At 34.2% G+C, this 25,743-nt stretch overlaps 1 protein-coding gene across 2 annotated transcripts in view; it reads right to left on the minus strand.

Annotated features, from left to right (window-relative positions):
• Nucleotides 1–25,743, minus strand: part of XPR1 (xenotropic and polytropic retrovirus receptor 1) — a 218,528-nt gene that overhangs the window by 18,536 nt on the left and 174,249 nt on the right. For both annotated transcript variants that reach the window (XM_077902071.1, XM_077902072.1), the window contains one exon: nucleotides 1,285–1,451. In XM_077902071.1, the coding sequence (XP_077758197.1) occupies nucleotides 1,285–1,451 (167 nt within the window). The remainder of the gene's footprint in view (nucleotides 1–1,284; nucleotides 1,452–25,743) is intronic.

Below are 25,743 nucleotides of genomic sequence, written 5' to 3' on the forward strand. Positions count from 1 at the left end.
TTTTAGAGAAAGTGACCCTTGAGCTAACTTTTTAAAAGGAGGAACAGGAAAAGATGTGGAAAAAAAGAACCTTTGTGCACTGCTGGTGAGAATGTAATTGGTGTAGCTCCTATGAAAAACCATGTGAAGAAAAAGAAAAAGAAATACCATATTCCAGTAATTCCATTGCTGGTATTTACCCAAAGAAAACACAAAGAGTAATTCGAAAAGATACTTTTGTTTTACTGTAGCATTCTTTTACAACAGTCAAGGTATGGAAGCAATCCAAGTGTCCATTGATAGATGTGAATGGATAGAGAAGATGTGTGTGTGTGTGTGTGTGTGTACACACACACACACACACACACATCCTCTTTATCTATCTATCATCCATCTATCTATCTATCTATCTATCATCTATAATGGACTATTACTCAGCCATAAAAAAAGGATGAGATACTGTCATTGGCAACAACATGGATGGACCTAGAAGGCACAATGCTAAGTGAAATAAGTCAGAAGAGAAAGACAAATATCATATGATTTCACTTATATGTGGAATCTAAAAAACAATTTAATAAAAAGTAGAAAGAGGTTCATAAATACATAGAACTCATGGTTGTCAGAGGGGTGGGAGGTAAAGGAATGGGCAAAATGAGTGAAAGGAGAGCAAAAAGATACAGGTTTCCAGTTATGGAATAAGTCCCTGGGATGAAAGGTACAGCACAGGGAATACAGTCAATGGTATTCTAATAGTGCCGTACGGTGACAGATGGTAGCTATACTTGTGAGTACAGCATAACATATAGAGTGTTGAATCACTATGTTGTACACCTGAAACTAATATAACACTGTGTGTCAACTATACTTCGATTAAAAATAAATAATTAAGACAAAAAAAGGAAGAACAGGAGTTTGCAAGGCAGACAAAGGGGGGAGAAGATGGCATTTAAGACCGAGTGAACTGCATGTTCAAAATTAGGTCATAAATTATAGTAAGTTATGTATTCCTCTATTCTAGATTTTATCACATTTTACTGCAATTTGTTTACTTAGCTGTTTAATATAGTTTATGGCCTCTTTGAGAACCAGAACTTTATTTTTATTTTCTATAGTGCCCAGCATATAGTAAAAACTTGACATTTTTGCTGACTGAATGAATCAGTAGTTTTTGGTAATTAGTTGTGTTGTTTTTTCTAAATATATTAGGTTAGGATTAGGTATGTATCATAATAAGATTTAGCTGGTGATACACCGGAGTTGTTTTTTTTTTTTTAAGTAAATACAAGCATTCTTTGTACATACTTTTTGGGGGTATACGATTTCTTCCCGGAGAAAGGTGTTTTCTCCAGCATTCTTATCAAAGAGACCCCAGTCCATCTTCAGATCCCAGATGAGGGTATAGCAGGAACTGATGATACAAAACACAATCCAAAGGTAAAAGAATACCATGGTGTCTGAGTGACCTCGTTCTGAAGAAAAGGGAAAGGTGAAAGAGAAAAATTACTAGATTTAAGTAAAATTATTCATTAAATAAAAGTAACTTAAAAAGCAGATTCTTTACACAGCTCGATAAAGGAAGTAAGATTTTAAACAAATCTAGTAGTGACACTGTCTAATAGAAATTAAATAGTAACTCTGATTCTTCTGAAGTACAAAAGATTCATCAAATATTTACCAAATACATAAAATTTGTACCAATGTGCATTTGGAGTTTTGGAGGCTCTATGCTGAACACATAAAAATCCAAATAACTGCAATGGAGTTTTGAATGTTACAAAAGATGTCATTTTAGTTTTTGCCATCAGGTGGCAGATTAGGGTCAAAGATGAAAAAAAAATTATGAAACACCACTAATAAGAAATGTGCTATTGCTTCTCGGACTTTTGGCTAAGATCAAGTGAAATGTGCTACATTTGCTTCAAGAAATTCTGGGGTTGTTTTTACTTTAGAACCTTTCCTTCATATACTTAGATCATGTCTATGCTTATTGTGAAGGCAATCAGATAATTTTAATTCCAGATAAAATGCCAGAAAGTAAGAGACTGATTATCCCTAAGGACATATATGAAAGCAAATTTCTCTCAAATCACAAAACAAAGCGTGATATTTTGCTTCTTTTAGAGGTTGTTTATACTTACAAATGTTTTTTTTTTTTTTTTTTAAATTTTATTTATTTATTTATGATAGTCACATAGAGAGAGAGAGAGGCAGAGACACAGGCAGAGGGAGAAGCAGGCTCCATGCACCGGAAGCCCGATGTGGGACTCGATCCCGGGTCTCCAGGATCGTGCCCTGGGCCAAAGGCAGGCGCCAAACCGCTGCGCCACCCAGGGATCCCCTACTTACAAATGTTGAGAGCACTATAGAGTACACTAAATCAGAATAATAAAAATAATTTGCATATATAGTTATATAATTTAGTATTTTTCACTCAAGTGCTTCATATATTCTCTAATGAAATTCTTTGGTAAGTTGACTTATCATGATATTATTTGTATTCCCTGTTATTGTGTGCAGGATATAGGTACTAATATGGTTCTGAATTATCAGGAAAGGTATGAAACATCTAATTCAAAAAAGTTTAAATTTTGGTTAGTTTCCCAAAGGTATAGAAAATAAAGGATGTATTATGTCTTATTCACAATCCTTCCTATTAAAGTAAATTAAAGTCCTTCCTATTAAAACAAGTGTTTATTAACCATTTTTAGGTATTAAAAGTGTTAAGTACAGTATGATTCAAAGGCGCCCTTTAGAAATTTATAATATATTAAGTGGAAAAAGCCATTTGTTATTGATGATAAAGTTGAGCTCAAAATGAAGTATAAACAAAGCACTATGAGAACATCAAGGAGAATGGGAATGTTTCCAACAGCAGGAAATAAGAGGAAGTAGCGTTTGAGTTATTTGAAGAAGGATAAATAAATAGTGTTGCAAAAGTCAGGCAGATGAGGCAAGTACATTCAAAGCTTAAGGAAGATAATGAAAAAGTATGAGGGTGGGAAAGTACAAGATGTGTTTGAGAAGCTGCAAATAATCTAAATCTAGTGTGGGTGAAATAGGGATGATGAGTATGATTTAAAACGAGGCTGGAAAAGACATTTTGGGCCTGATCATGGAATACCCTCTTGGTACTTAGGATCAGATCTGTATTTTAGAAAAATAATTAAGCTGGCAGATTGCCTGCATCAGAATTACTTAGTCAATTTAAAAAATATGGCTAAGTTAGAGTTCCAGTATTAATCAGTTTGTACCAGCTCATAAGAACTGACTTACATTTTTAAAAACTAAGCTGTTAAACACAATTATTAAAAATTAAATTATGTAAACTTATGATTAGTTATATTAAAAACACAGGTAAAAAAACCTCAAAATTCATTATTTCCTAATTATTTTACTACATTTTGCTATAACCCGTTTTTTAAGGTTATATGTGTTTACTGATTCTATATGATGGAAACATTATATAATGCTGTGCTATTATACATCTTTCCCCAACATTCAATATTATCTTAGTAGCTTAAACTGTCCATGGTGGAAGTATTTATACCACTGAAATCAACAAAACCTGCAAATCAGTACCTACTATCCCTACTGCTACCTAAGAGCTGATTTGTTAAACACCTACCAGCAAACCACTGTTCAGCTTCTTCTGGAAAGTCAGCAGTTGGAAACAAAAACCAGTTTTTTTTTAAATGGTCCACAAATGATACTAGGGAACAGTCAAGCTTAGATATAAACACATATTCAGTTTTAAACTATTTTCATTAAAACCTTCCTTCACCAAAAGTAAATTGGGTTGACTACTTATACTACAACACTGTATCATATAAATTATCAGCTTAAAAGTCCTAAAAAAATACTTACTATCTAGTTTAGTTGGATGTGTTCTGAAAACTTCATTGTATAGATACAGTCTGAGTAGTATTATTCAATAATTAGCATCATGATTGCATTAAATATTATAACTTGTCTACTAAGGTTTGCAAATAAAGCAAATGTAGCACCTTAATAAAATTAATAGTGTTCTCATATTTTCAAAACAAGATCCACACAAAGAGATAAATGTAAGCAATTTAATTGTAAATTATATTTGCAACTCTTTTTTAAAACACTGAATGCTTACTATGAGCCAGGCACTTTATACATATTACCTCATTTGGTTTTTATAACAATAAACCATCATTTTGTTTGCTAGTAAAAGTAATGAAATGAGAATAAAGTAATAGATACATTCAGCAAGAGGTTAAAAAAAATGAAGATTTTTCAAGTAAGTATAGGCAACATCACGTGTTATTACTGAAAGCTGACTTTCTTTTCTAATTACTAAAGAAATCATCAAGTTCAAATTATTATATAAAAGGACATTGTAGGGGGAAAAGTTCAAAAAAAAAAAAAAAAAAGGAATTAATAGGGATGCCTGGGTGGCTCAGCAATTGAGCATCTGCCTTTGGCTCAGGGCATGATCCTGGAGTTCAGGGATCAAGTTTTCCATCGGGCTCCCTGCATGGCACCTGCTTCTCCCTCTATGTCTCTGCCTCTCTTTCTCTGTCTCTTGTGAATAAATAAAATATTTTTAAAAATTGGTTTAAGGAAGGAATTAATAAGGAAACAAAAATCAGTGTGCTAGTTTTTTTAATGTCTTCTAGATTTTAATACAAGTCCTATTCTTAGAGTATAATTCCTAAAATGGTACAATGGGCCAAATGCTTCCTTCCTTTCTAAGCTCATATTATTTCCATGAAATTTCTATGAAACAAATACAACCCCTTACTGACTTTTCAAAAAGCAAGTATGTCAACAGAATATTTTGGAATAAGTAATGAATGTTTTATCATACTTTTTCAAGTAATGATTAGTGTACACCTAGTCTACCTGTGTTATACTTTGGTCTCTCTTTAATTATTACTTATTTGATCTTTCCCATCTCCCAAATGAGGAGTGCTTCTCCCTGAAATCATCTGCCTTTATTGGCATTCAGGGGATGTACTGGAAAGATATTATCACTTTAGGCAAGCAATTACATCTAATTCTCTCTTGGCTACCTCTGGTAGCCCACTTTAGTGATGTTCAGAATCACAGAATATCAAGTCATTATTATTCTACCTTAAGCTTCTATTATATACCTGTCATGTCAGAAGCATAATTCATATTGGAAATATTTATGGTAATGGTATCTACTGAATGTAAAACAAGTAAAAGTTAGCTTCTTAGAGTTTTGTACCCATAGTTACTATAGAAGAGACAAAGCAAAATAATATGTTAGGAAAAGTGCTGAGAGAGAAACTAGAAAAATTTTATATGAAAATCATCCTTGAATCATATGTCAGGGAAGATATTTTAAAAATGAAAAAAAAATGGCATTGTGTAAAGAGAAGGTGAATGGTTTTCTTTTCATCCAAAACCTGACTATTCTGATTTATTTGAGGGAAATCAGTAAACCAGGCTTTGGGGAGGGGTAACAGCCAGGAAAGGCTTCCTCAAGGAGGTACTGCTTAAGCTGAGTCTTTAAAGTTAACAATCTTGAGTAAAACAAGTTATAAGCCAGAGAGAGCCATGTCAAGCAGTGTAGAAATCATCCATCCATCCATCCATCCATCCTATGAATGAGCACCTAATATATGCCAGATGTTCTATGTAGTAAGCACACAGTAGGAACTCTTATTCACTAATAAGCAATTTTCCTGTCCCTGTGAAGCTTATTACTTAGTGGGGGTAGATAATTATCAGATATACAAATAAACAAAATAATTTCCCACCGTGAAAAGTGACATGAAGAAAAAAAGAACATGAGACTGGTAGAATTCCTTTAGTGTTTAGACAGAGAAGGTCTGTAAGTTGATACCTTATAGTGAGTGATGAGGAGCCAGTCATATGAAAAGCCAGAAGAGTTACAAATGTAATATTACAGTTTCTAGTAAACATGTTTTAAAGGGTAAAGAGAAATAGGTAAAATTAATTTTTTTTGAGAACGAGTTTGCACATACGCACCAGTAGTGGTGGGAGGGGGAGAGACAGAGAGAAAGAGAATCCTAAGCAGGATTCACACCCAGCATGGAGCCCAACATGGGGCTTGATTTCACAACCCTGAGATCATGCATGATCCGAGTTGAAATCAAGTTGGATGCTTAACCAACTGAGCTACAAAGGAGCCCCTAGGATTAATTTTAATACTGTATCTTATTTATTCTAATATATCTAAAATGTTATTTTAATAATCAAAATGAAATTGTTAATGGGAGCTTTTACATTCTTTTTTTTCAATAAGCATTCAAAATCCATTTCGTATTTTATAGTACATCTCAGTTTTGCCTAGGCACATTTTAAGTGCTCAATAGCTATATATACCTAGTAGCTACATTACTGAATAGTGCAATGCTAGGAAGGGGGATGAGTTTGAGTGGTGAAGACTGAAAGTGCTGTACTAATAAGGAGGCTGTTGTAGTAGCCCAATGAGAAATGATGAAGACTAAAACTGAGTGGAAGTACAGGGTATACGGAGGTCAGGCCAAAAATGAAAAATATTTAGGAGCTAATACTGGCAGGAATTGGTGAATTGTTAGGTGAGATAAAGGGTAGAGTCAAGGACAACTCCTAGTTTAACCTCGGTGACTGGGTGGCGCAAGGCCATGAACCAGTAGGATAGAAAACAACATGAGGCTTGAAGGAGGCTAAGGGAAAAAACAGTTTTAATCTTGAACATGCTAACTTTAAGGTACCTGTGAGACACCGAGATGGGAAATGCTCAGGAAACAAAAAAATAAAAATAAGCTTAAGATACATATTTGAGAGTCACATATATATGACAGTGGTTGAACCCGTTTTGGAACACCAAAATAATGTAAGTACCTTCTGTGAAAAGGGTAAGGAGGCAATCAGAAATAAAGTCTTCTATTTACACTGTATTTAACTAAATTTGGTTGAATTTATCCTGTGTTTCTTTATACCAAAGACCAAGAGAAATAAAAGCATTCTCAAATGTTATAGAGCTTCTCCTTACCTCTTTCAAAATATAAATTCTAATGTTTGTATATATTTCAAGGCTTTAAAATATTTTATATTATTATACAAAGTTACTGGAGCTATAAGAATAGAGACAGTGAGGACAGGCAGGCTACTATTTTGGAGATGTAAGAATGAGAGAAAAAGGAGAGGATCCCAGATGGCTTAATAAAATAAGGGAAGTCTTTATAAGGTAAGAGATTCTTGAGTATGTACACAGGCTGAAGGAAAGGTGCTAGTAATGATAAAGAGATTGAAGACTTAGAAGAGAAAAAGGATAACTGCCAGAGCAAGATCCTGAAAGAGACAGAAAGAAATGAAGTCAGGACTGGGAAAAATACATAGTGAAAATGGATTCCCTTCACTTATGTAGGTAAAAGGCAGGTGAAGGGAAATGTCTGCTGATAGGCTCAATTTCTCAAGGTCGTAGTCTCCATGGTGGTCTATAGAGGTAAGAGAGTAAAACTGAATTGAGGGCTTGAGAAGATCAGTAACAGTTATCATAGACCCCTTTTCAAGTTAATATTTCTGAATAACAATTTAATAATAAAACAAAAAAGAAAAAAAATTATAATTTAGAAAAGGTAATCTCCCCCCCTTCCTGTGATATTCTTTTCATAAAACACTTTTTGTTTGTGCTTATATTCTTTTATTTTTATGTACACATATCTCTTTTCTCTTTCCTATAAGATTGTACCTTATCTAGCATTTTAAAAGGAATTTAACTTTATACTAGAGTGAATTGTATATTTGTGTGTACACCTGTTAGTCTTTTCCATTAAATTATACTGTCTTTTAGGAAAAGTAATCATGTTAGCATTTTTCCAGGGCCTATGCACTATATTCCAAGTGGTAGAAATATTTAATACCTACCAAATTAAACTGAGGGCAATGGCTGTATCTAACTCATTTTTGTATTTTCTGTGTAACACCTTACCTTCCAACAGAGTTTGGGGAAAGTAACATGATTTCTTGGCATACTTCATAGACAACGGGTCCCTGAAAACTTGTAAAAAGCTGAATATGGGGGCACCTGGGTGGCTCAGTCCATTAAGTGTCTGACTCAATTTCTGCTCAGGTCATAGGTTCAGATTGAGCCTGGCATCCGGCTCTAAGCTGAGCGTAAAACCTGCTTAGGATTATCTCTCCTTTTCCCTCCTCCCCTAAAAAAAAAAACGGAAAAAAAAAAGCTGAATATGAAAAGATCAAGTAACAGATATACATGTTTATGAGGAATTTGTTTCCCAAAGAGCTAAAAAATAAAGAAAATAAAGCCCCTATTGTATCTCTTGTCTTTTAGACACGACCTATTTTTTATTTTTTTAAGATTTATTTGAGAGAGTGAGCATACATGAGCAGGGAAAGGGGGAGAGGGAGAGAATCTCAAGCAGACTCCTCACTGAGCACAGAACCCTATGCTGGGCTTAATCTCATGAGGATCCTGAAATCATGACCTGAGCCGAAACCAAGAGTTGGATAACCAACTGAGCCACCCAGGCACCCCAGACATAATTGTTAATGACAGTATTCCTAATATCCTTAGAAACATTCTTTGTTTTTGCCCTTTACAATAGAACACAGATAATGTCTTCAAATCAAATGAGAATTGGCACTGATGCTTAAAAGTTGCTGCTTTCTTTATGGCTAATGATTTCCATATTTGTTTTAATTATATTAAAATTTCTTTATAATGATATGTACTACTATAATTCCTAATTATTTTTTTAAGAATAGACAAAATACAATTACAAAGTTTCATAAGATAATTCAGAAAATGTCCAGATTTCAACTGAAAATCACTAGTAATACCAAGAACCAGGAAGATCTCAAACTGAATGAAAAAAGATAATAGATGCCAAAACTGAGATGACAGAGACAGTGGAATTATTTGCCAAAGACTTTTAAATCAGCAATGATAAAAATGTTTTAATGCATAATTATAAAATGCTTGAAACAAAAAACAGAAAGCGTCAGCAAAGAAATAAAAGGCCTAAATGATCTAACATTTGTCTCATTAGAGCCCAGAAGGAGAGAAGAGGTGAAAAAGTACCTGAAGAAATAATAGCAGAAAACTCCCCCAAATTTGGTAAGAGACATACAGATTTAAGAAGTTGAGCAAAACTCAATCAGAAATAAATGTAAAGAGGGCAGCCCGGGTGGCTCAGCAGTTTAGCGCCGCCTTCAGCCCAGGGTGTGATCCTGGAGTCCCAGGATCGAGTCCCACGTCGGGCTCCCTGCATGGAGGCTGCTTCTCCCTCTGCCTGTGTCTCTGCCTCTCTCTCTCTGTGTCGCTCATGAATAAATAAAATATTTTTTTAACAAAAGAATAAATTTAAAGAAACTATCTCAAACACATGATAATCAAACTTCTGAAAATGAAAGGCAAAGATAACCATCTTGAAAGCAGCCAAGAAAAATCTGATAGGTTAGCTGTCAGGGTTAAAACTGTTTAAATAACAATGGATTTCTCATCAGAAATCTTCTGGAGGCTAGACGGGAAAAACATAAAATTTATTAACTGCTAAAAAGTGAACTATACCATAAAAAAAAAAAAAAGTGAACTATATACCCACAATCTTATACTCAAACTATCACTCAAGAAATGGAGGAGAAATCAAAACATTCTCAGATAAAAGGAAATTAAGAATTTGTTAGAAGACCTACTCTAAAGGAGTTGCTGAATTCTCTAAACAGAAAATTATCAATACAAGAAAAAAAAAAACACTTTAGAACTTCAAGAAGGAAGAAAGAACCCAATCAATAAGCAAAAATATAGATAAATAAAATAGGCTTCCTTTTTTCTTTCAAGTTTTACAAATTATGCTTGACAGCTAAAGCAAAAATTATAACACTGATGGATATAGTTCTAAATGTATGTAGAAGAAATATTCAAGACCTTTACATTATAATGGGAGAGGGTAAAGAGATGTAAAAGGAGGTAAAGTTTCTAGAAGTCATTCAAACTGGTAAAATGACAACACTAGAACACTGCAATAACTTATGTACATATCCTGTATGTTAGAACAATCACTAAAAAAAAGTATACAAAGAGATACACTAACAAAAATCCTATAGATAAATCAAAATACAACTTTAAAACTGTTCAAGTAAAAACAGAGAAATAAAGAGCAGAGACAGCAGAAAACCAAAAAAAGAAAACAGCATATTTTGAGTTCTAAAGTATCAGTAATTACATTAAATGTCAACGGTGTAAATATACCAATTAAAAGAGATTAGCTGAGTGGATTAAACACAGTGACCCAATTATATTCTGTCTACAAGAAACTCACCTCAAATATAATGATATAGGTATGTTAAAAGTAAAAAGGTGGAAAAATATGTATTATATAAACAATCAAAGGAAAGCAGGGTGGCTATATTATTATCAAATAAAGTATATCTCAGAGCAAAGAAGACTACTGGAGACAGAGAGGGGTATTATATAATAATAACAGTCAATTCACCAAGAAGATGTAACAATTCTAATTGTATCTATATCAAACAACTAGCGTAGCAAAAACAAACAGAACTGAAAGAAAAAATAGATAAATCCACAATTATAGTTGGAGATGTTAAATCTCCTCAACAACTGATACTACAAAGAGACGAACAAACAAAATAAGTAAGGATATTGAACTCAATATTAACCCATAGGATCTAATAAACAGTCTTCCCAACAATACACATTCTTCTCAAGTGTCCAGTGAACATATATGCAGATTGTCTATAAAAACCAGTAACACAAAAATCTCCAAATCTGTGGAAACTAAATGACACATTACTAAATAATTCATGAATCAAAGAGGAAGTCTCAGGGAAATTTAAAAATACATTGAACTAAACAGAAATGAAAATAAAACAATGAAATTTCTGAGGCACAGCTAAAGCAGTGCTGAGAGGGAAACACATAGCCTTATATATTATACACACAAATGCATACATTGGAAAAGACAAAAAAAAAATCTCAAATCAATAATTAAGCTCCTACCTCAAGAACCTAGAAAAAGAAAATAAATCCAAAGCAGGCAGAAGGAATAATAACGAACAGAAATCAATGAAACAAAGAGCTGGTTCCTGAAAAAGATAGATAGGATTGACAAAACTCTGTACAACTGACAAAGAAAAGATGACACAAATTACCAATATTAGGAATGAAACAGGGGCTATCACTGCCAACCCTAAAGACATCAAAAGAATAATAAGGGAATATGATAACTCTACACTCATAAATTTTGACAACTTAGATGAAATGGAACAAATTCCTAAAAAAGATTATTACAACTCTCCGGATATAAAATAATAATCTGAATAGTTTATAACTATTAAGAAAATTGAATTTGTAATTTAAGAACTACCCCCATATAAATCTCTGAACCCAGATGTTTTCATTGGAGAATCCTACCAATCTTTTAAAGACGAAATCTTCCACAAATTAAAAGACAGAAAACTTCCCAATTCATTTTTGGAAATTAGTTTTCTACCTATACCAAAACAAAAAACAGTACCCTTCTCCTCCCCCACAAAATACAGACAAATATCCCTCATAAATATAGACACAAAAATCCTTAACAAGATAATAGCAATAGAATTCTGCAATGTAGAAAAAGGAATCAAACACCAGGGGGGGTTTATTCTAGAGACACAAGGCTGGTCCAATAATCAAGAGTCAATAATGTAATTCACCATATTAAAAATTCACCATATTAATGGGCTATAGCTTACAAGAAAAACCACAGGGTCATATCAAAAGATCTACAGAAACAGAAATAGAGGGGAAACTTCCTTTTTTAAAAATTTTATTTATTTTTTAAAAAGATTTTATTTATTCATGAGAGACAGAGAGAGAGAGAGAGAGAGGCAGAGGGAGAAGCAGTCTCCATGCAGGGAGCCTGATGTGGGACTCAATCCCAGGACCCCGGGATCACACCCTGAGCCAAAGACAGGCACTAAACCGCCACCCAGGAATCCTGAAGGGAAACTTCCTCAATTTGATAAAGCTTTAACAAAAACACTACAGCATTAGCTGAAGAACTTTTGTTTATTATGGAGAAAAACTGAATACTTTCCTCCTAAGATTAGAAACAAGACAAGAATATCTGCTCTCACCATTCTTACTCAACATAATACTGGAAGCTGAGGTCAAAGCAGTAAAGAAAGAAAACAGAAGGAGGTAAAGGCTTAGAGATTAGAAAGGAAGAAATAAAACTGTCTCTATTTGTAGATGACATAATTGTCTATATAGATAATCACAAGACATATTAAAAAAAAACCCTCTTAGAATGAATAAGTTCAATATGGTCATAGGCTATAATAAGATAAATAAACAAAACTCATTTTGTTTTTCTACGCACTAGCAATGACTACAATGGACACCAAAATTTAACAATACAATTTCATCCTTTACAATCACTCAAAAAATACACACATCAAAGATTTGTACACTGAAAAGTACAAAATACTGATGAAAGCAATAAAAGAAGATTTAAATAAATGTAGAGAGATATTCACAGACTAGAAGACTGAAAAGAGTAGATATCATTTCTCCACAAACAGATAAATAGGTTTAACATAATTCTTATAAAACAGTAGCAAGATTTTTAAAAAGATATAGACCATGTTATTTTAAAATTTATATAAAAAGACAAAAGAACTAAAATAGCTCAAATGATTTTGAAAAACAAAATAGGCAAAATCAATCTGCCCAGTTTTAAGATATCATGTAGCAGTAATCAAAACTATGTGGAGTAATAACAGCATCAGCCTTTTTCTCTTCCCTTTGACTTAAAACGAAGTGGACATCCATAACTGAAAAAAAGCACCTCTGCACAGGGATACCAGCACACCTGACAGATCCATCCATATATGTATCTGAAATTGGGCTTATTATTCCATGAAAAAGACAGTGAAGTAAGGGAAATGGTAGTGGAACAGGCAGTAGCAGGGAAGGCAGTGGTTGGTCAGGCAGTGAGCTAGCACAAACCTTTTTGGCAGAGACGGTGGAGGTAAAGGCAAGGAGTAGGGTCTGCTTGGCCATTCGTGCTGCAGCTAGAGGAATCAGCTGGTCTTTGATAAAAAAACAGCAGTGGCTGTCTGTGTGTTGGGAAGGAATGGAAAGAAATAAAGTAGGCAGATGAAGAGAACTGAAGGAAAGTATCTTTTGCCTGCCTCAGAAGGCAAGAGGATTACCTATGGACTACTGTGGTCCCCCACCTCCACCCCCTGAGGATACTCTTACCAGGTCAAGGGCACACCAGTCTCAACTGCTAAACACACAACTTCCCCCTAAGCTTGGACTTTTCTTTTCTTTTCTTCTTTTTTAATGTGCATGATCCTAACCTTAGCTGCAAGTCAGCTCTATTAAGAGAAACCAAAAACTTCTGTTAGGGTCCTAATACCAACTTGTTGAACTGTTAGAATCAAAATTAAACAAAGTAAATAAAACCTTACCTAAATAAGAAATAAGAAAGGTGTTTGTTTGCTACTTCAAATGTAGCAGTAGAGACACTTTTTATCAAACCATAAAAAATCATGGTAATATAGTATCACAGAAAATGTCAATTTTGCAGCAGCTGAATCCAAAGATACGGAATAGTGCAATCTACTGATAATTTAAAATAGCTATAATGAAGAAGTTCAATGAGTTAGAAGAAAACTCAGAAATATAATATAATGATCTCAGGAATAAAATTAATGAACAGAAGGAGTACGTTACCCAAAGGGACTGAAATTCTAAAAAAGAACCAAATGAATTCTGGATCTGAGGAGCTCAATAAATGAAATGAAGAAATAGAACAGATCATATGGAAAAGAGAATTAACAAGCTTGACAATAGAAATACAGAAATAATTCAAGTGGAAGAGGAAAGAAAACTAAAATTTTTTAAAAATGAAAAAACCTGTAAGACAACTATCTGAATCCATTAGAAAAGCTATCATATGAATAACGAGTATCCCAGGAGGAGAAAAGAGGAAAAAAGTAGCAGAGAATACACTTAAAAAACAATAGCTGTTAACAACCAAAACATAAATATTCTTCACTAAAAAAAATAAAGGAGAAAAATCTCAATATCAATGGATGCAAAAAGAGCAGTTGATAAAACTCAATGACAATTTATGATTAAAAATCTCTTTTCAAAGAGAAGAATAGAAGGGAACATTATCATTCTGATGAAGGTAAACTTTATACTTACTGGTGAACAATTAAAGATTTTCCCCTTGAGATAATAAATGAAACAAGGATGCCTGATAATCCTATTTTTTAAACAACATTTTACAGAAGTGATACTTGATGCAATAAATAAAAAAAAAATATCTTTAAGATTTGAAAGAGAACATAAAACGGTCTTTGTTGACAACAGGATTGTGTATACAGAAAATGTAAAATCTAGGTGTCTGGGTGGCTCAGTCTCTTACGCATCTGCCTTTAGCTCAGGTCATGATCCCAGGATTCCCTATTCAGTGGAGAGCTTGCTTCTCCTTTTCCCTCCTCTTCCCCCAACTCTACTCATGTTCTCTCTTGCTCTTTCAAATAAATAAAATTTAAAAAAAAGATGTAAAGTCTATACATTATCTATCAAAATTGATATTTGAATTTATCAAGGTTATTGGATAGGTCAATATCCCAAACCAATTTTATTTCTATATTCCAGTGACAATCAATAAAATTTTGAAAAGATGTAAAAATAAAAATAAAAAAACAAAAAATAATAGCTGAGAACCTCCCAAGCCCAGAGAAGGAACTGGAGATACAAGTCCTTGAAACTAATATAACACTTATTATCTCAACACAAAAAGACTTCTCCAAAACTATTACATTAAAACTATCAAAAGTCAATGATAAAGAATTTGAATGATAGCCAGGGAGAAAAAGAGTAACTACAAAGTTACCTCCACTTGGTTATCAGTAGATTTCCCAGCACAAACTCTATGGGCCAAGAGACCATGGAACACCATATTCAAAATATTGAAAGATAAAAATTGCCAGCCAGAAACACTATCTGGCAAAGCTATCATTCAGATATGAAGGAGAAATAAAGGCTCTCTCATATAAACAAAACTGAGGTTGTTCACCACTACTAGACCTGCCTTACAAGAAATGTTGAAAGGAACTCTTAAAGCTGAAACGAAAAGAACACAAAATTGATTAAGGTGACAGAACTGTAATACTGTAACTCTTTTTATGAACAGTATATTAAACTCTGAACTAAAGCATAAAAATTGGGATGCCTGAGTGGCTCAGTGGTTGAGCATCTGCTTTTGGCTCAGGGTGTGATCCTGGGGCCTGGGGGATCGTGTCCCGCATCGGGCTGCTCCCTGTGAGGAGCCTGCTTCTCCCTCTACCTGTGTCTCTGCCTCTCTCTCTCTCTCTCTGTATCTCTCATGAATAAATAAATAAAATCTTAAAATCTTAAAAATCTTAAAAAAAATAAAAAAATAAATCAGAAAGTTGTTATTTGCTGATGACATACTGAAAATCCAAAGAATGGGTCAAAAACTGTTGGAATTCATCAACAATTTCAGTAAAGTAGCAGGATACAAAATCAACATATAGAAATCACCTGTACTCTTTTACACAAGTGATGAAGAATCTGAAAAAGAAATAAGGAAAACTAACCCATTCACAATAGCATCAAAAAAATAAAATACTAATAAATAAATTTAACCAAGGAAGTGACAATAGACAATAATATACTATAATTATGTAATGTGATAAATAATGCTATATCAGCAATCATGGCAACATATAAATGTATCAAAGTAACACACTGTATACCTTAAACTTACACAGTATCATACATCAAATTTGTCCAATTAAAAAATCAATTGTTCAAAGTTAAAAAAAAGACTGTATAGTGAGGGATAGATACACAGATCAACAGAGCAGAACAGGGAGTTCAGGAATAGACTCACAAATATGCCCAACGAAGTTTTGACAAAGGCACATAAGCAATTTAATACAGGAAAGATATCCCTTTGAACAAAAGGTGCAATTAGATACCCACAGGCAAAAATACGAACTTCAATCTGTCACACACCTTATATAAAATTTTACTCAAAATGGATCATGAATTTGAATATAAGACTTAAAACTCTTAGGAAAAAACCACCAAAAACCTATAGGATCTAGGGCTATGCAAGGAATTCTTGGGACTTAAAACGGAAGGCATGATCCATAAAAGGAAAAACTAAGCTTAACTTCACAAAAACTTATTAAAAATTTCTGATTTGTGTAAGACTATGTTAAGAGGATGAAAAAACAAGCTGCAGACCGGGAGAAAATACTTGTAAATATTATCCAACAAGGTGATGGTATCTAAAATATATTTTATTTTATTTTATTATTATTTTTTTTAAAATTTTTAAATTTATTTATGATAGTCACAGAGAGAGAGAGAGGCAGAGACACAGGCAGAGGGAGAAGCAGGCTCCATGCACCGGGAGCCCGACGTGGGATTCGATCCCGGGTCTCCAGGATCGCGCCCTGGGCCAAAGGCAGGCGCCAAACCGCTGCGCCACCCAGGGATCCCATCTAAAATATATTTTAAAAACTCTAACAATTCAATAAAGAACTAAACAATCCAATTAAAAAATGGGCAAAGGACATGAAAAGACATTTTACTGAAGTGGATATACAGATGGCAAATAAGCATATGAAGAGATGTTTAACAGAATTAAAACCACAGTAAGGGGAATCCCTGGGTGGCTCAGCGGTTTAGCGCCTGCCTTTGGCCCAGAGCGCGATCCTGGAGACCCAGGATCAAGTCCTGCATCGGGCTCCTGGCATGGAGCCTGCTTCTCCCTCTGCCTGTGTGTCTGCCTCTCTCTCTCTCTGTGTGTCTTTCATGAATAAATAAATAAATAAAATCTTAAAAAAAAAAAAAAAACCACAGTAAGATATCACTATGCACCTATCAGTGGCTGAAATTTTAAAAAGTAACATGATCAAAGGCTGGCAAGAATACAGAGAAACTAGACCATTCATAAACTGCTGGCAAGAATGTAAAATAGTACAACTTCTGTGAAAAAAGTTCGGCAGTTTTTTGTTGTTGTTGTTTTTTTAAAAAAACTAAACAGGGGATCCCTGGGTGGCTCAGCAGTTTAACGCCTGCCTTCGGCCCAGGGCATGATCCTGGAGTCCTGGGATCGAGTTCCACATCAGGCTCCCTGCATGGAGCCTGCTTCTCCCTCTGCCTGTGTCTCTGCCTCTCTCTCTGTGTCTCTCATGAATAAATAAATAAAATCTTTAAAATAAATAAAATAAAATAAAATAAAATAAAATAAAATAAAATAAAATAAAAATGCAGCTACCACACTAACCAGCAATTAATTGCACTCGTGAGGATTCAGTGTGGAAATATGACAATTTATGTTCATCAAAAACCTATATATGAAAGTTTACAGAAGCTATCTTCATAATAGCCTGAACTTGGAAATAACGCAAATGTCAATCAGTGGGTGAATGGTTAAACTAAAGTACATCCATACCATGGAACACTACTTAGCAATAAAAAGGAATAAATCTGATTCATGCAACAACCTGGATCAATCTCCAGAAAATTATGTTAAATGAAAAAAGCAAATCTCAAAAGACTATAGGACTATATGATCCCATCTATATAACATTCTTGACATGACAAACTATTAGATGGAGAACATATAAACGATTGCCAGGGGCTAGGGAAAAAAGCGGGGGCAGGAGGGAAGAGAGTATGACATAAAAAGGTAACATGAGGAATCCTTATAGTGATGGAACTCACCTTATGGTGATACCTTCTGTACTAGACTATATCAATGTCAATATCCTGGCTGTGATACTGCACTATACTTATGTCATACATTACTATTAGAAAAGCTGTGTGAAGGGTATATGGGATCTTCATTACTTCTAACAACTACATGTGAATTTACAATTATCTCAAAATAAAGTTTAATTAAAAAAATAAAACTTGGCTGTTCCTCAAAATCCTCATTGAGTTAACTACTCCTCTTCTGAACCACCTCAACACTTTACACAATACTGATAATACAGTATTACCACACTTTTTATGTGCTATTTTGTCATTCTCCCTTATCAGACTGGGAGCTCCAAGAGGGTGTTTTAAAGGCAAGATGTTCATTTATACATCCCTAGCATCAAACACAGAGCAACACACTGTAGGTGTTTTGTAAATGTTTGTTGAATAAAATAGATGTGACAGAGGTAATCAAGAAGGCAATTCAATTACTAAATTGTATTTATATTTGTAAAATTCTTATCTACTGGCTCATCAATAATAAAATGATCTCTTCGGTGATTATTAAAGATTGATTGCTGCCTTTCCCAACTCCTTTATAACCAAATAACAATAATTCTGGAGTGGATAAAATCAAGTATTTTGTGGAATATTACTCAGCCACCAAAAAGAATGAAATCTTGCCATTTGCAATGACATGGATGGAACTAGAGGGTATTATGCTAAGTGAAATAATTCGGTCAGAGAAAGAGAAATACCATATAATTTCACTCAGATGTGGAATTTAATAAACAAAACAGATGAACACAGGGGAAGAGAAGGAAAAATAAAATAAGATGAAAACAGAGAGGGAGGCAAATCCTTATAAGAGACTCTTAACTACAGGAAATAAACGGAGGATTGCTGGAGGGGAAGTGGGTAGAAGGATGGGTTAACTGACTGACAGGCTTATTAAGAAGGGCTCTTGAAGTAATGAGCACTCAAGTAAGCAACTGATGGATGAATCGCTAAATTCTGTCTCTGAAACTACTAATATAGTAAATGTTAAATTTAATTTAAAATTGTTTAAAAATCATGTTTCTGCCTTTCTCCTGCAAAGAGGCAATTTCATTTAACTAAATGGAATGCTATTTGCCATAATCACGTTACAAAGGAATGAAAGAATCCTATAAACTTTTGACAATGTCTCAAGTGCTTATTTTATTTAGCTGTAAGAAAGCTTCAGGTAGTACATTCATATGGGTAGAAACGTTTTTCTTAATTGAACTGAAAAAAAAATTAAGTCATAAACACAAGCTAAAATTATAATCAATTAAAAATGAAAATAAGATTGGGTAAGATTTCAGCAGCCATAATAGTTGGATACAGTAATTAGAGATGAATAAAAAACATAAATAGATCACAAAAATATAATTCAGAAATATAAAAAATAATAGCAATATATATTCCACATTATGGATAATTAAGTTTTTAAAGGAAGTGAAAATATATAAAATAGGCATGCATAGAGAGAAAGAATGCCAAAATCTTTTCCACCATTTTTCACACAACTTGCCAACGTTCTATACTAGTTTAACATATCAGCTCTAAAAATGCCTTCTGAAACAATTCTTGGTCTCAGAGTGAAACAGTCCAAGACTATAATGCCTTTGTATAGAAACCTTCATTTGATACCTTACTTTCAAATTGGGTATTAGGAGTAAAACCTGTGTTATTTCAAACTTTACCCGTACTTCTGAAACATCTATTAAAATATTTAATTTAGGAACCATCTCATCAATTGGCATCAATATACTTTGAGATAAAAAGTTTAAATTAGACTTTAGAGATAATTAGAGATAAAAAGTTTAAATTGTCTCTAATGACTTGAAGCAGAATAAAAGCTGATAGGGAAAACATAAAACTTGCTGTCAGTAAGGAACCCTTGGTATTTCTTTCTTGAGTGTTTTTTATTGAAACTTCCACGAGAGTAACATTTTTAGTTAGTGTCTGTCTTTGCCCTGCTTTCTCATTTCTCCCTTAGGAACTTTACACCTATTTCCTTAGAACCTTCTTATGGAGTGCGGGCGGTTACTATCAGGGAACATGTCCAAGTGCTGTAATTTAAAGCCCATGCTTTCAGTATGTTCTATTGCCTCCCTACCATTCATTGCTTGGCTGTCCAAGATCTAACAAATAGTACAGGAGGAAGCAGCAGTATTCAAACTCAGTAGTTTCCATATTTGCTCAACACCACAACCATTTGCAATCTCTACTCCTTACATTCTACCAGTATTTACTTAGTCAGCAGAAGTATCATGAAGCACATGTTGAAAAGGCAAACTTTGGGGTCATCACTCTAATCCTATGAATTAGACTAAAAGTGGGCCTAAGAAGAGTATTTTTAAGTAATAATCCAAGGTGATTCATACACATACTACAGTTTGAGAATCACAGCATCACATCTTGCTGCCTTGGAAATATTTAGAGTGTAAAAAGGAATGGATTCAAAGACTGAGAATTCTGGTTTTGCTACTTACTGCCATGTGATCTGGGGCAGGCAATTTAACCTGATAAATAAATAAATATTATATCTATATATAAACAAATATATATATATATATATATATATATATATATATATATATATATTTTTGTTCTACTCTCTTACAAGGTTGATATCAGATTCAAAATGAAATCATGAGTGCCAAGAACCTATGTACTGGCAAATAGCTCTGTTAGAATAATAGAATATAAGGGGCTAAAAGAGCTTTAGAAATATAGTCTAGGTCAACACCCTTTTAACTTTTTAAATGAAAATATCTTTCCTGTTTTTTTTTTTTAATCTTTATTTTTTTTAAAGATTTTATTTATTTATTCTTGAGAAAGAGAGAGAGAGAGAGAGAGAGAGAGAGAGAGAGAGGCAGAGACACAGGCAGAGGGAGGAGCAGGCTCCACTCAGGGAGCCCGATGTGGGACTCGATCCGGGGTCTCCAGGATCACACCCTGGGCCGAAGGCACATGCTAAACCACTGAGCCACCCAGGATGCCCATTTTTCCTGTTTATATGAAAATTCCACATTCACCATAAAAATTTCAAAAAAAGGCAAATAAAGTGAAAGCACTGGATAATCATATTATTTATAAATGTTGATATATTTTTATTCATGCTTTTAAAATTTTTAATATTCTTACTTTCTTTTCATTTTCTTACATAAGAGCAAGAGAAGAATGTTAAATAATAGTGATGATGGCACATACCCTTAGATTAGTCCAGATTTTAATGTCTCTAATATTTCACCTTTAGTCATGATAGGTGTGTGTATAAAAATACAGTGCTTGCTGTATTTAAATGTACCCTTACTTACTTATACATAAACACACACACACACACACACACTTTTTAAATTAGTCAATGTCTCTGGCATTTACTAAGATGATCACATGGTTTTTTTCCTCCAGTATAGTGATATGGTAAAATATCCCTAAAGTATCTTAGTCACAGTATATTATCCTTTTAACATTCTGGTGGGCTCGAGCTCCTAATGTTTTATTGGAATTTTTCTGGTATATTTATAAGTAAGACTAGGTTACAGTTTTACTGAGGAGTATCTTTCTCTGAATTATGCTGGGTTTTTGTTTTAAAGAATTTGTTTATTTGACAGAGAGAGAGAGAAAGAGAAAGAGCAAGAGCACAAGAGAGGGAGGGGAAGAGGGAGAAGCACTCACTGCTGAGCAGGGAACCCTACTCAGGGCTCCATCCCAGGAACTTAGGACTATGACTTGACCAAAGGCAGATGCTTAACCAACTGAGCCACCCAGGCACCCCTATTCTGGTTTTTTAAAGAGAAAAAAGGATGCAAAAAAAAAAAAAAGGAAAAAAAGAAAAAGGATGCTTTAAGTTTTGCAAGAGTTTAAATGGCACAACTGTCATTGATGGTTTGAAAATTTTCACTTAATAAAACATTTTGGCCTGATACTTCAATAAGAATCAAAGGAATAAGGAAAAGTTGTCCTTTATCTAGAATTTAGATTTTCTGGAACACCTGGGGTGGCTCAGCGGTTGAGCATCTATCTGCCTTTGGCTCAGGGCATGATCCCGGTCCTGGTCCCCGGATGGAGTCCCACATCAGGCTCCCTGTGGGAATCCTGCCTCTCCCTTTGTCTGTGTCTCTGCCTCTCTCTCTGTGTCTCATGAATAAATAAATAAAATCTTTTATAATCATATAATTTAGATTTTCTATGTTTTCCTGCATTTGATTTACAATTTCATAAAAATAAACTCCATTTTATCCAGATACCTACTCATAATTACTTTGAATTCCTCCATGTCTGTAGTTAAAACCTCTTTCCTAATATTTTACATGAGAGTTTTTCATACTTTCAGATCATGGAAAGAATACCAATAACCAATTACCATCAGTTATAGTATACTTACACAATTTAATTCTCATAATAAATTTATGAGGTAGGAATTATTATCTCAATTTTACTAACTTCTAACTCAAAGAAGTTGAGTCACTTTCTCAGGGTAACATAATTAGTTAAGTGGCTAAGTTAACCTAGTCTTAAGTGTACCTAGCTCCAAAGCCCATGTTCTCTCCCTCAGTCAAAATTATGCCTTTCACTAAAATGGAAATCCTTATTGGCAGAGGACCTGATTAAATTGAGCAGAGATGGATGTATCTCAAGGTGGATTAACTTTCTGCAACAGAAGGTTTAATGAAAGATTTTTAAAAATTGATTTCAAATATCAGTTAAAATCATTTTTTTCAATTCTTGAGGAAGGAAATATACCTAGTCATACAGATCTTCCTTGATTTATGATGGTTACATCCCAATAAGCCCATGCTAAGCTGAAAATACCATGAGTTGAAAATGAATTCAATACACCTCATCTACCATGCTCAGAACACTTATGTTAGCCCGCAAAGTTGGGCAAAATCATCTAACACAAAGCCTATTTTATAATACAGTGCTGGATATCTCATATAACTGAACACCACACTGAAAGTGACAAACACAATGGTTTGTGTTGGTCATATACCCTTGTGATTGCGTGGCTGACTGGGAGCTGTGGCTGCTGCTACTACTCAGCATCATGACAGTATCATACTGCATATTGCTAGCCTGGGAAAATATCAAAATTCAGAACATATAGTATGGTTTCTACTGAATGAGTATTGGTTTTACATTGTCAGAAAGTTGAAAATCATTAAGTTGAAATATCATAAGTCATGGACTGTTTGTATATTCATAACTGAGAAGGAAGAGGAAGATTATGCAACAGATCCTAGACTTGCAGTTCAACTTTCTTCAGGAATTCTGTCTTCTTCAGTATTTCACTTTGTTTGATGGATATTCATTTCCGTTAAGGAAAGTAGGGATAAAATAGTTGCAAGCAGTACAATTCTGCCTTTAAAAGAAATTTTGCCCAAGGTTATTATTCAGAAGCAACTAAAAAATATTTAGAGGCAGCCCTGAGAATTCCAATGACAGGAAACATAGAAATGCAACACATCCATGTGATATTTAAATAGTAGGTAGATGCTTTATCCTCCTTTAAGTAGCAGTACTGTTTTTTTTTTTTTATATGTGAAGAAAATAATGTTTAATATAAGAAAAATTCCTTTAAAAATATCCATAAAAACCATACCTTATATCTCATTCAAAGTACCCATAAAATGAACTATTAGCTAACTCCTTTCTTTTAATATTTTGTTCACTACATTCTAAGAAGCATGCTGGCAACATTCCTTGTTTATTAACCATATATATTAAGAAAATAGCGAGCTTTAACAAATACCTAATTGCCTCAGGTATTGCTTAAAAAGTGAATTTTAAGACCCTAACAAATAATACAACTCTAAGTAAATTATTTATGTCAAACCATTTTCCCATCACTTGAAACAACACTAAAATGTTAGTGTTTGCTTCCCTCTAATTCAAGAATGACTTTCAATTTTCTGGGCTGATCCACACTGTTCCTACCAATACAAAGCCTGTGACTATTAATGTGAAATAGTCAGTCAATTCTTGGCAATATTTTTGGCTTTCCATGACTGTGGCCATTAGGACCAAAGGATCAGAAAATGAGCCTACCCTCTTAAAAAGAACTGATTTATTCTCTAACAACATATACCCTTGTGCTTTTTCAAACATAAATTTATTTGGTACACGTAGGAATAGCACACTGTTCTATCTAATCTTTCTGTCTACCACAAATTTAACATTTAACATTAACATTTAACCTCTGGAAAGAGCTCAGAGCATTCTATAAACTGAGAAGGCAGTATGGTAGAATAAAAACAACCCATGATCTGTATATGGATTCTAGCTTTGCCACCTAATAGCTACTTAGTTTTGGAGCTACACTGTTGGTATTCATAACCTATGTTCTTTCACTTTATAGATGTATGACTTTGGCCAAGTAATTTAACCTGTTTTCAATTTGCTTACCTGTAAAATGAGGATCAAATGCTTACCTCTGACAAAGACTCTCTCCTTACCTAACTAGTGCTTTCTAGGCCTCAAACTTGGTTGGTGTCTATCTTTGTCAAGCCTATGTCACCCAGATGTAGCAATAATCTTACCAAGTCAGTTTAGGGAGGACCCCTTGCCCTCAATATCTGATCACTCTAGATATCAAATTCTTTATCCTCCATCCCTCATCTAATCATTCTGGTCTTCTTTTAGCAAGAATCCTGCCAAGCCAGTTTAACCAGAATCCTCCCCCTTGATGCTTCCTTTTAGTAATTTTCCATCCACTGACCCCCACCCTTCTCCTTGGCTATAAATCCTTATTTGTCTGTTCTACATTCAGAATTGAGCCTTGTTCTCTTTTTCCTCTACTTCAACAGTTCCTGAGTAAAATGTGCTTTTGCCACTTTAATTACTGTCTGTCTAGCTCTGATTCTAATACCTCATAGGTCTGCTGGGAAGATTAAATGAGTTAATACATGTTAAATGTTTAAAAGAGTATCTGACCCACAAAAATATTCAGTAAACATTAGCTTTTAATAATATTACTATTCTTCATCTACTATTTGCAGGTGCTTTGCATTACTTTTGACAAGCCACTATATAATATTCCATGTACCATATTATTTTCCAATTGGTGGATATTTATTAGATTATTTCAGCTTTTTACTATATAATACTATAAATATAAGTTCATTTCTTTCTTTTAAAGATTTATTTATTTATTCATTCATTCATTCATTCATTCATTCATTCATTCATGAGAGACACAGAGAGAGAGGCAGAGACACAGGCAGAGGGAGAAGCAGGCTCCATGCAGGGAACCTGACGTGGGACTCGATCCGGGGTCTCCAGGATCGCACCCTGGGCTGAAGGTGGTGCTAAACCGCTGAGCCACCTGGGCTGCCCATTCTCTATCAAGAGAATGAGTGTTCATCTCTCCACATTCTTTATAGAAATAAGCATTATCACTTCGTTGATTAAATATTTTACCTTGTATTTCTTTTGCTGTCAGTGAAGTAGAACATTTTTCTTATGTTTATTAGCCATGTTTAATTGCTCTACAAAATTGTTTATATCCTTTTCCACCTAAAAAAATCAGTTAAAATTGATTTGTTTTGTGGTAGATTAGATTACAGTTTAAAAATATTTACCACCTCCCCATCCCCACCCCCAACACTCCTCTCTCATGATTCTTACCCCATTGATGGTGGGCCTAATAATTTGCTTTGGCTTTTGGATGGGCAGACTTCCTCTGGGCCTAGACATGTAACTTGATGATGAAGCAAGCAGAGGCTTACAATGTATTTATGCAATAGGAATTGTTTCTGGGGACGCCTGGATGGCTCAGCGGTTGAGCATCTGCCTTTGGCTCAGGTCCTGATCCTGGGATCCGGGATTGAGTCCCACGTTGGGCTCTTTGCCAGGGCCTGCTTCTCCCTCTGCCTATGTCTCTGCCTCTCTCTGTCTCTCTCTCTGTCTCTCTCATGAATAAATAAAATCTTAAAAAAAAAAAAAAAAGGAATTGTTTCTGCTAGTACCATGTGAAGAGTTTTCCTTGGGGTTAAATA

Source organism: Canis aureus, chromosome 6 (genome assembly GCF_053574225.1).
Source record: "Canis aureus isolate CA01 chromosome 6, VMU_Caureus_v.1.0, whole genome shotgun sequence".
Taxonomy (NCBI): Eukaryota; Metazoa; Chordata; class Mammalia; order Carnivora; family Canidae; genus Canis; species Canis aureus.